General features: G+C 39.1%; 1 protein-coding gene across 3 annotated transcripts in view; it reads right to left on the bottom strand.

Moving 5' to 3' along the window:
- The window catches only part of Mtmr7 (myotubularin related protein 7), a 108,951-nt gene that overhangs the window by 26,457 nt on the left and 69,682 nt on the right, over positions 1-12,812 (bottom strand). For all 3 annotated transcript variants that reach the window (XM_004637237.2, XM_023722037.1, XM_023722036.1), the window contains exon 7: positions 8,452-8,584. In XM_004637237.2, coding sequence (XP_004637294.1) covers positions 8,452-8,584 — 133 coding nt within the window. The remainder of the gene's footprint in view (positions 1-8,451; positions 8,585-12,812) is intronic.

The following is a 12,812-nucleotide window of genomic DNA, read 5'->3' as shown; positions in this document are numbered from 1 at the left end:
TGTCACTAAAATTAGCCATGTCTACAGTTAATTCACAGTATATATTTTATTCTATAAGTACTTTTTAAATATATGTTTTAGTTATCCAAAACTTTACCATCATGCTTAACAGAACCTAAAACAGTAATTCTAAAGCTGGAATTTTTATATTCATCTTTGAATTTCCTAAGTGACCTGCAAAAAACAGCATAATCTGGATTAAAAAACCCACTATCTTAGTACGTTTTTGCTCTCTCTAGTCCTCTCTTATAATATCGCCTGGACATAGTATTGGACTTCAATATCCAGTTAAGACATCCAACCATGATTTACTCAAGGATAATCATGCATAAACCAGCATTATCTTCTCTCCCTGCTAGGACGGTTGCCCTCTACCAGAACCACTCACTTCTCCTATATTAATGTGCAAAACATTTTTATATCTAATGCCCAGTAATTGATGAATAGACAAATGTCTTAGGACAACTGTTCCAGTTCCTATTTATTAAGTACTCAGTACAAGCAGTACTATGCCTCAGGCTCTGGATATTTTATCTATCACAAAGGCTTTTACTTCCTCCCAATTTTCAAATTGGTATGATTCACTTAAGGGCATTTACTAAGTCGTCAGTTGTTACACACAACAAGAAAGTAATTAAACTGGATGCTGTTGTACAGCACACAGACACCCAAAGCCAGCACGCACTCCCCCAGCCCTCCACAGTATTGTCTGGACTGGCTGATTTCACCCAGGATCCCTGTAGCTGAATTCTCAGTCCTCATAGAACATCATACAGAAGCAAAATACATACTCTTGACTTGTTTTACTCCTGCAAATGACAATGCAATGGTGACTAGTAAATTCTGACAGAATAGACCTACTGATTCAACAGAATTCTCATTACTGTGTGAAGCTATCACACTCTATTTTACGCCACCATGCTAAATTTTTAAGGAGTATGCCCAGATTTTTTAGGTCATTCATTATTGGTTGTTCTATTCAATAACTTGGTAATGTAAGAGCATTACATAGAAATGGTAAAAAGAATACAAAGAACAGAAAGAGGAGTAATCTTTATAGTTTTTCACTAGGTCATATTTAGTAGAACTCACTATCAACAATGTGTTAGGTACTATGATAGGAAACACCAACTTTAAAATGTAAAACTTAAATTGGAAATATCTGTAAAAGATTGAAACCTTTTATTTTATTCAAGACTGAATTACCTATCACACCATAGATATGATGTAAAAAAGACAGCAGGGAGTAAAAAGGAAATCTGAACTGACTGAAGACAAAAATACTTCAAACTGGGGTTTGATGCCTGGTGTGCCATCCTGGGCCACCCATGTGGCGCACCAAGACAGGAACTAAGATTGGGCCTCTTGGCGCATGCCTGTAATCCTAGCACTTGGTAGGCTGTGAACAGGAGAATCACGATGAGTCTGATCTGTGTAGTGAGACCCTGTACTAAATACATTAAAAATAAATTAAAATTAAAATTTGGTGGCAAGGACACAGTTTTCCTTCCAAAAATGGGATGCCATCATTACTATGTGGGATGGTTTTTCTGTGAGTCTGTCTGACAGCAGAACAAAGACAGCAAGTACCAGGCTCAAATTCTCTGCTGTGATACTATAAAAGACATTTTCAAATATCTCAATCAAAACTATAATATACAGACTCTGGAACTGGAAGGAAGTACTCTTACTGGCCTTGAAGAAACAAACTGCCAGCATATATATAATCGCAGAACTGTGAAACCTTAAGATCTGAGGGGGGCTTCCAGTCAAGAAAATGTGGGGCTCTCAGTTTAATTTTGTCAACAGCATGAGTGAACTTCAGTGCAAATTCCCCCATTCCAGCCTCTCAACGAGAATACAGCCCAGCTAACACTTTGAGCCTGTAAGACCCTCAGAAGTAAGACCTCTGGATTTTCACTTGTATGTGTTCAGTCTCCTGACACACAGAAGCTCTGTGATAATAAATATGTATGGTTTAAAAGATACCAAGTGTAGCAAATATTTTGCAAATAATGAAGAAAGAGGAAAAATATCACCTATCGTCCTTCTGTGCTAATTCAATGTCATTCTGGACCTTTCCTTGTCTATCTTCATCCATATTATTTACTGCATAGTGAATGAGACTATGCATACAATTTCACAACTGGCATTTTTTTTTTGTACATTAGTAAGATATTCTTCACATTTATTACCATTAATGAATGCATTTTTTTTAATCAAGAAGGCAAAGTAGACAGGGGATGCAGCTCAGTAGTAGAGCAATTACCTAGCATGTGCAGAGACCCTTGATTCAATCCCCAGTAAAATGCAGATACACACACACATGCGCATGCTCACACACACATATATCACACACATGGTAGAGCAAAATTGTTTACCAGCTACTATGGTATTGTTAGACATTTGGTGGCTTTCAATATCCTATTATTATAAACAAAACACCATGATCAAGATGTGCATTTGTATGTCTTTATTTTTAAAATATATTTTAGATTAGTCCCTAACAGGGTAATCTGATAAAAAAAAATTATGTATCTCTAAATAGAATATACTGTCTAAGCCAATTTAAATGATAAATAATTAGAGTATTAATTTTATCACATTCTTTTCAGTACTACAGAGTTTAATTAAAATAAACATGGAAAAAGTTACTTTGAGGTTTTAACTGACATTTATTTATTTACCACAGCAAGATTAACATTTGTTTGCATGCTTGTTTTAACTTACTGCTTCCTCTTTTTGTTTTTGTGGTTTTTTAAAGTATTTGGTACAGAGTCTCACTACGCAGCTTGGACTTTAGTGATCCTCTTGTCTTGAGCCTCCCCAGTGCTGGGATTACAGGCGTGCACCACCACACCCAGTTTTGGTTGCTGGCTTGGGAGTGGGGAGGTACCAGGGCTCAAACCCGGGTCCTTGTGCCTGCCAGGCAGGCATTTAGACCACTGAGCTATATCTCCAGCCCACTGTTTGCTCTTAAAAATTATTTAAAATTGTCTAAGAGTCTCTCTTGTACTCTTTTTTTTTTTTTTTAAATAAAGTACAGATTATTTCACATTCAGTCATGGCAGCTGCTGTATCTATCATATACTGATACAAAATGACCACTTCAGCTTTCATGGTATGTAATCATTCAAAGACATGAATAGTTCTACAGCGGGGGGAGGGGGGGTTGACTGGCAATGAAAGTGCACATAAATAATCCTCATGCATATCCACCTGAAAAAAATACTGCACAAAACAAGTGCTGTTGCCTTGTTGTTGACATCAGTACTTATGAACCTGGCTTACATACCAGTATGACCCATTCATTTTAAGTACTTCAATATCCTCTATTGTTTAATTGTAGTGCTAGCTTTAGTGCTAGCTATGCCATCTTTTAAACTACAGCTTCTCCTGAGAGTTCATGACAAATGCTCTTAGCAGAACAAATCTTTACCAATAATGAAGGACTTCCTAGCTTTAGCAATGCAATCAGTCACTAGAAATGATGCCTCTAGTGAAGATACATTGAGGAAGTCATGCCTTCAATAATCACTTCTCTTTTTTTTAATGTATTTTAGAACAGGGACTACAGGGTCTCGCTACACAGATCAGTCTCCTAGTGATCCTGTTTGTGGCCTCCCAAGCGCTGGGATCACAGGCGTGCACCACCAGGCCCAGTCTCAGTCACATTCTCAGTGCACCCTGGGGGTCAGGGCTACCACGGCATGCCAGGGATCAAACCCTGGTCCTCAGGCTGTATAAGCAGGGCCTTTAGTCCATTGTGCTATTTCGCCAGCCCTTACTTCTTTTTTTCATGTGTATGGTTTTTTCTTTGAAAAACTATTTGTGTGTTAATGGAGAGTGCTTGGTCTCCATGTGGCAAAGAAGACTTGAAAGATTCATGCCTTCCTCAGACAGCCAGTCACCATGGCTGGCACTTAAACCACTGAGCAGGATGGAGAGTGAGAATCACCTGCTGCAATAAACCCATGGCATAAATAGGACTTGTGATATTTTCTTTTAAAGGCAGTGGTTTTTTTTTTGGCAGCCTTCGAGGTTTCTGCTGCCTTATCATTGGGTCTCTCTTCCTTCTCAAAAGAACTCTCCACTGATTTTTGTTTTTCATTCATTTTGGTGAGGCTTAGAATAAAAAGAGAAAGGGAGGGTGCTGCTTCCTGCTTCTTATGTGCCCTCCCACAGATGATTTCTGCTCTGCCATGCCACCCTGCCTAGAACCAGCTGACTATGGACTCAAAGCTCTATAAACTGTGAGCCAAAACTAACTCAACTCCACTTTGGATGAGACTCTCATAAGAAGCATGCAATCTAAATCCCTTGGATGCCCAGTGCACAGTTGGATATGTGCTCCTACGAGAAGAGCAGAACTCGGACAGTAATGTGAGCAATAGGGAGCAACTGCAAGCACAAAGTAAACCTCACTTTCTCATCCACCACTTCCTTGCTGCTATGTGGCCAAGTTCCTAATAGTCAGTGGCCTAAGACTTAGGGAATCCTACTCTATAGGATTAAAAGGAGAACTATTATGAAAGCATTTAATAAGTAACAAAATCACTATGTAAATGAAAGTTATCTTTTTTTATGTATTTAGTACAGGGTCTCACTACATAGATCAGACTCGTAGTAATTCTCCTGCTTTCAGTCTCTCAACCACTGGGATTACAGGTACACACCACCAAGCCCAGTCTCAATCACCATCTCAGAGAGCCCTGGGGGCAGGGCCAGTACGGCATGCCAGGGATCAAACCCGGATGTTGCGTTCTGCTTAAGAAGGTGCTTTGGTCTGCTGAGCTATCTGGCCAGCCCTCAAAAGTTATCTTCTTAATAGCTACAAATCACAAAAATAATTTGGTCTAGAACTTATGAATCACCATGAAAAATTAAATCAGCGTGTATAAAATTATCTACATAGGATGTGAACATGGCCCTAAATTCCTGTTTCTGATGAAGTGGGGAATGTTACGTACCGGTACCCACGATCCCTTATGAAACAGAAAGCTGCCTTCAGAAACCTGGTCAGTCAGTTAGCTTGTTCTTTAGAAAAACACAGTGAGATCATAGGGATAAGGGTTCAGAGGTGAAATGCTGATTTAGAAACTAAAATCAAGTTTACATCTATTGGGAATACCTGGGATTAACTGTCTCCAGGAAACTTTTTGTTGTTATTCTGAAGTCATTTTATGAAACTGCTACTTGAAAAGCATCAAGCTTATCAACAATTATAAAAGTTTTTAATGATAAACACTTTACACTAGACTACCTTTTCAATAATGGCACCAAAGCTGGGATGACAGAGCCATATCACATAGATGACAGTATATGTTTGGTTCTGACCAACTCCATGACTGTGAATTCTGAGCCCTGGCTGCAGCCATCTGCCAACTGCCAACAAGGACAGCAGAGGCACTGAGCAGCCGACTTGCCTGAAAGTGTAGGAAGCTAATGTCCAGGGAAAAAAAGAAAGCCTGGGGACTGGCCGATCCAAGAAGAAATTAGGGAACAGGCCAGCAGGGCTAGCCTCAAGAAAAGCCCAGAGCTATTGTAAACTACAAAAACAGCTTGGGTATATATTCCAAAAGTGACTCCCTCACAGCAGGCTAGAGTTGAAGGACAAATCCACTGCAGCACCTGTCATGTTCGAGAGAGTTTACACTAGAACCATCCTGAGAAGGTTTAATTGTTGATTGAGCCATAGAACAACTGCAGAACTACATTTCAGGGTTTCCAGTGTCACCTCACCACAGTAACTAGGTGAGAAGGCAGCTACAAGAGACAGTTGCCAAAAGAGTGAAGGCTAGACACAGACCCTTGACAAGTTTAAGCGAAGTACAGAACATAGGCCCAACTCTCTGTGGTGAGAAACCAGGCCCAGTGAATAGGGCTTTCAGAGGCACTGGATCTCAAATTATAAGCATTAAGTCCAGTGATCTGCTTGAACCCTCACTCACTGCCTATATCCAGCAAAGACAAGTAGTCTGATTGCTTTCCCAATCTATCAACATGACCAACAACACACTTGGCTTAGATGTTAACCACAGTTTGAGGAACAGGGATGAAGTAGAAAAGGCACCTCATAAACACAAAGCACTTAAAGCTAGGAGAGGAAAAAATGACCTATTGGATTCTAGGACTGTAGATCCTAGAAAGAAATCACTCTTTCAGAAGTACAAAGGAGGGCGGGGGGGGGGGGGGGGTTTTTTTTCCTTTCTTTTTAATTTTTTTCCTTTTTATTCTTCATTGCTTTTTATCTTTTTTCTTCTTTTTCTTGTTTGTTCCTTTCTGTCACTTTTGTCTAATTCTACTAATTATCTGTTACCCTTTTTTTTTTTAATTTTAGGGAAAGGTCTACAGGGTGTTCGGGGTCTCACTACTAGATCAGATTCATAGTGATCCACCTGTTTACAGCCTCCCAAGAGCTGGGATTACAGGTGCATGCCACCATGCCCAGTCTCAATTGCCATCTCAGCACACCCCAGGAGAGGGGCTCGCACAGGAGGCCCAGGGATCGAACCCCTGGCCCCTGCACCTGCTTGCAGGTACTTTAATCAGCTGAGCTATTTGGCCGTTCCTTCCTTTTACTCCTAGTAGGACCCTATAGCTCACTATTTTTTCCTCATATTTCATTGACTAATTTTTCAAAATCAACTTTTTTGTGATCGTAGTATCTCCCCTGCCAGTAAGTATAAAAAAAAAAAAACTTTTAAAATTCTCCCTTTTCCCACTTCCTCTATCTGTACTAGTATAACCATTAAGCTTTTTTTTTTTTTTGAGGAACCTGGGATTGAACTCAGGCCCTTGCACTTGCCAGGAAAGTGCTTATTCTACTGAGCTATATCCCCAACTCTCCATTAAGCTTTATTAATATTTAGATAATAAGTTAAAAGTGCCATTATTGTTGAATATTTTTCTATTGTTAGTAGAGCTATACCTGTTTGATTTAATAGGTGTTTACTGTACATCAATATTTTGTTTGCCTTGGTGTTTATAATTACAGATTTCTTTTCTCTGGTTAAAGCTGTATATTAATGATTCTTAGGGTTTATCAACATCCAGTTTGTCTAAGACACCATTACTGTTGCTGATTTTATTGCTATTACCAGAATGGCATAAGTGGCTTTCTCTATACGCCAGTATCTGGATTATCTCTGTGTCATTAAAACTACTGAGGCTCATTTCAGGGAACTGGGTGCTGAGTCAATTATACTGCACCCTCCCCGTGGAGAGGGCTGAGGGTTGGGATAGTGGCAGAGGCCCAGCCATGCCACAGTGCACTATAGAACAGCAGACACTCAATCCAGAGGCCTCCATACTAGCAACTGAGAGAAACAAGGAAGTCCAGGACAGAGAAGGAAAAAGAGACCTGTGTGCAACCTCAAGCTTCCGCAGCCACACCACTAGGTTCTCATCACATCCTGTTTTGACTAAATAGAAAACTGCATAAGTAACTATATCAGAACAAATGTGAGGGGCCGGGGAGATAGCTCGGTAGAATAAGCACTTGCCTGGCAAAAGCAAGGGCCTGAGTTCAATCCCCGGTTCTGCCAAAAAAAGTAAAAAAAAAAAAAAAAAAAAAAAGAACAAATGTGTATTCACAGAAAAAATAATTCAGCACCTTCTTTGCCCCTTATCAGCCGAGGCTCCATATTTTCTGTTAAGACAGCCTACTGCCCTAGCACTCAGCTCCATCTTCCATATTTTCCCTGAAGTGTACACACAGCCTTTCTAGGCAAGGCAACAAATGCCTGGCTTCTGTGTGCTCTTGTCTCAGGAGCCATATGTGGTGGACTGGCAACAACAGATTTTTCTGTGGCCTTTATGACCACATCAGCACATGCTGTAGAATTGCTGCTAGTCAGCTGATGACTATATTAAATATATCTCCATATTACATAATCCAACTTCTACATTTTCTACTTGAACAAGTTTGTGTGTACACATCTATAGTGTTGCTGCTCTGTGCATGAGTGCTGGGGGATGTTATGTGCATGTGTGTCACAGCAATAAGGTCCCCCAATACTCCCCTGCTAAAGGCCACTCAGCTTTACAGTACAGTTCATGAGCACGGCCTCCACACAAGGACAGTGGGTTCTTCCTTAAAGTGTAGGATTGCTTTCTCTCTAAATGGTCTTGAATGTAAGCCAGACTAACATGAGGAAGAAAAAGAAAATATCTCTGTGCACTTTTTATCTTAGATGTTAAGTGTCATTGGAGAATCTATGACTTAGGACCACCAACTGCTTCATAACAATACATAAAAGAAACTAAAAAAGCCAACTAAATTTTAAAGAATCACTATAACATGGTTATTTCCCCAACTTGTCACATCTATGTAAACCTCATCACTGGAAAACAAAAACAATTTTAAAAGCAAAAAACTATCTTACTTTGTTTTCGCATCAAAGTATTTAACTGTATTTTGTTAAACCTATGTGTAAGGAAATGGTTTACCTTCCAGCATTTTCTGCAGACTGTTCCTCATGACATGGATGTTCTCTATCCCGATAAACTGAAACTTGATATTGGAATAATTGTCTTCATTCTCATAGCCTTTCCCTGCAGCACGATTTGCCATTGCATTAAGCTGAAGTGGTCAGCAAAACAGAATAGGTATCAATTACATTCAGGGCACCAAATAAACAAAATAACTTACAGATATTCATAGGAAGTACAACACAGTTGAAATCACTGGGACACTACACTACATGATGTAGTTTCTGGCACTCAGGCTAAGCTTATAGACAACACCATGAATTTGCTTCTCAGGTGGGAAACACTCCACAGATAAACCCTCCTGGAGATCCCCTGGAAGTTTCCTGTTAGGGATACCAAATGATGAGGAACTCTGTGGCAGTCAAGTTGTTCCAATTTAATGCCACACATGATAATCTGCAGGTTGGAAGAAGAGCATCAGCAGACATAGTTGTCAGTATAAGATTTAGTAAATTATGCTATCTTATAGTATGATACTGTCAATAAGCATGCTATCAATTATGAATAGTTACATCATTCTAATGTGCAAGGGTCCTGCAGATATTCAATTAAACCCTGAGCAAGAATCAGTGAATAAAATGAAGAGAGGGAATGAAGACCTTCAGTCTTGGGACTTTTCCTCCAACTGCCTTAAATCTAGACACCTAATACACATTTTATAAAACCATTTTCAATACCATTTTTATTAACTGAGAAGTTAGATATCTTAGAGCAAAATGTGTTAAATAATAATGGACTCTGAAAATATTCATTAAGCTCAAACTGTGGCCTAGCCCTGTGTTGCAAGATGAAGAAGTAGGCAAGTCTTGCCTTTTCTGGGAAATGCTCAGATTTCTAGAATGGAGTAGTGACTGGTAATGTTACACTCATCTGTCTGACTAAGCAGGCCACCACATCCTAGGAAACAGTCTCCTTGGGCTGCTCTGCGCCCCTGCCACAAAGGAGGGGAACACTCCCAGGCAGAGAACCTGTGCCAGGACCTTCCAACAAATACCCACTGTTCAAAGACAATGCAAAGCAGCACTTCTCAAAAAGCTAAGCCGAGTTAAAAGAGCTCAACTATGTAAAAACACAGATATTTTGTGACCCAGATCTCCTACTTCTGAGATTCTGACAAAGTTAAAAGTACCAGCACATACATGTCCAATAATGTTTAATGTAATATTTTTATAATAGAAAGAACCTGAATATCTCAATAGGACGATGACTGGATAAATTACGGTTTATTTATTCTCTGGATCATGGCACAGATCAGATATACATATATTTGTATGTGTATATATGTATATGTTTGTATGTATATGTACATGTATGTGTGTATATAACATACATTTATACATATATCTCTATACACACATATATACATGTATAAAAGCTATAGAATATTCACAATAATCTATTTTAATAAAATAAACCAACTTAAGATTATATACAATTATATTTATGCACATTCATTAAGCAAAATTAATTGTATGTAGTAATATACCAATTTGGCAATAGTTACAGCAGAAAGACAGCAGATGCCAGTGGCAGGGGAACACCATCACTGTTACTGTTGATACTCCTGTATTTTCCCTGCTACAAAGAACACATGTTTATAATTTAATGAATAGAAATAAAAGAGCAGAGGAAAAGCCACTGTCCCAGGGCTCACATCTCAATCATAGCTCTGCTCCTATAGGCTTAGCACGTATAGCATTATCTGGGAATATCAGCACCTCAGGATGCTGTCCCAGTCTGAAACAGGCCTGCCTCTCTTCTGGATAAGTCATTAAAATAAAAGGTGTAGCTTAATAACCCCCAAATTAAACACTGTATCTTAAAGACTATTAAGGTTCATATTTTGGAAAACTTAAATATTTTAAGGGGAGATTTTTCTCAAAAATTATTGCATTGTTCAGAAATTATGTGTTATAAAATGTCACTTTTATATAATTTCTTTTCAAAGCTTTTGGTTTATCCCTTATAACAAGCTTCATAAAACAAAACAAATTAATAGGATATTTGCAATTATCTTTATGTTACATAAACTTTGCTTATGCTTGATCTTCAATAATTCAAGTTGAGCCAACTTACCACATACCACACAAATACTCTTTGAAAAGTATGTAATAAAAAGCAAAATACTATTAATATTACTTTAATAACTAAAACATAATTATGGTTAAGACTATGTTCAGACTTTACAACAGATAATTACCTATAATGAAAGAACTGATTTGCAGTCTTACTTAAAAGCAAAGGAGCAAGCACAAGAAAACTTTCTGAAAGCCACTGTGTACTTCATTTAATGAACAAAAGATGGCACTACTTAATCCACCATCTAAAATAATTTTTCAGGACTTCCACCTATTTTAAAAGCTTTACAACAATGTGGCAAAAGCTGAACCCTCAAAGCAGGAAACATGGTTTTATAATTAGTAAATATCCAAAAAAGTTATCCTACATTATGTATATATCACACACATGAATTTTATATATAGTATTTTATACATAAGGGTGAATGAGAACTGGGATGGAGAACACGAGGAGACTCATCAGTCTCACTGATGACCAAGCCCCTACCCTCATTTATGACCCTATCCCTAATGCCACAGGAGGGATGTACTGACTTGCTGATTAACAAGATAAATGACAGAGTAACAGAATGAAGTGAGACATGAACAGGATGACACTGTAACAAAGCAGAATCAGACTATCCTTTTAATCCTGAAGCAAACCTATCAAAGCTCAATCAGTGTGTATCTTCTTAACCAGTTAAAGGTCAGCCTTGGGTCCTATCTTAGTGTTGGCATCTGAGATTTCAGCAGTTACATTTTATGCCTGAATAACAACAGAGCCTGATCTGTTATTATTGGGAATGACAATAAAAGTTGATCTTGGCAGGAGGATTGGGATGCACCCAAACACACGTTTTCAAATGACAAGTCTTCTTTCCCCTGCTGTGTGTTAACTGGTTAATGAAGATAGGAGATGATTTTAATTCTTGCAACCACTATTTACACTGAATGGTCAAAATATTCCTTTCCCATTCCCATAGCTGGGGTCAATTTCATATTTAGATAGAAAATTTTCATCCATCTTAATTAAAATTTTCAACCCATATATGATGCAAAACAATCTCTTTTCCCACTGTGAACTATTCGGCCTTGTGACTATTTTGCTCTGGGATGTTCTCCCTTCTCTCTTTCTTCTAGCCTCTGTCTAGAGAAGAGGGCGGGGTGCAGGGAATCCAGTAAAATAAACAGTTCTTTACAAAGCTAGGCAAGGTGACAATTCCCTCTTCACTGGTTGCCACCTCTTTTCTAGTTAGTATTGATTAACCATCTCTCCTTCCCTCATAAGGTAAACATGCAAATGCAAAATCTCCCAGGCATGAAGGTGGCTTGAGAGGCAGAGAGGACACAAATGCAGGAACCTATTCCAATCCCCTTACTATTCCTCGCCATTATATATACATAGGGACCCCTAGTGTTGACATTCTCTTAGGAGGATTCTACAGGAAATATCTCCATCCCTGCCCTGACAAAGAGCAGAAGTGCTGACTGCTCCACACCACCACACAGTGCCATCTCTTGTATTCTCTTCCTTCTGGCTGTCAGGATGGCTGTCAGCAAGTCTGATGCACATCCGATGTGAGTAAGATCCAAGATCCCCTCTTTTAGGCACCTCAGCTTTCACAACAGAATTTCCTAATTGCCACTCTTAAAAGAGTCAGTGAGTAGACATCGTCTAATCACCAATTCCAGCAAAAAAGAAAAGCACCCTTGTAACATACCATTACCCTGATATGTGAAACTAGAGAATGCTACCATGAAATGATCTTTGGAGACAGCAAAGGCTTGAGCACCTGCTGAGGCAGGCATCTGCCAACCCTGGCCCTTCCCCTCACACTGCAAAATCTCCTCTACAGTGACTGGTGTTCAGAGCACAGCTCAGGGCCTTCTTGTTCCGCTCACTTTGGCTGACTGACGTACTCATGGTTGGTTCTTCATCTCTGAGTCTCCAGCTTCATGGGGTGTGTACTCAGTGCAGAGGGAGCAAGCTTCTTGAGGCTTACGAGGGGACAAGGTTCCACTGGAGATGTGTAAACAGGAAAGCTAGCACTGTCAAACACAGCACTGGCCCTTAGGTCAGACAAGCCTGGATTTCAATCTGAGCTCTGCCTTGAACTGTGTGATCTGATACTTAACCTCATTAAACCCAAGCCTTTATCTATGAAAAACAAAACAAAACAAAATCAGCTACTCGGCAGAATTCTTATAAGAACTAAATAAAAAAGTATTTGACAATATTTTTTTTCAGAACCATGGATTGAA

This window comes from Octodon degus, unplaced genomic scaffold, assembly GCF_000260255.1.
Source record: "Octodon degus isolate 3935 unplaced genomic scaffold, OctDeg1.0 scaffold00088, whole genome shotgun sequence".
Lineage (NCBI taxonomy): Eukaryota > Metazoa > Chordata > Mammalia > Rodentia > Octodontidae > Octodon > Octodon degus.
The sequence above is the reverse complement of the archived record's forward strand: the minus strand, read 5'-3'. Positions and strand labels throughout refer to the sequence as shown.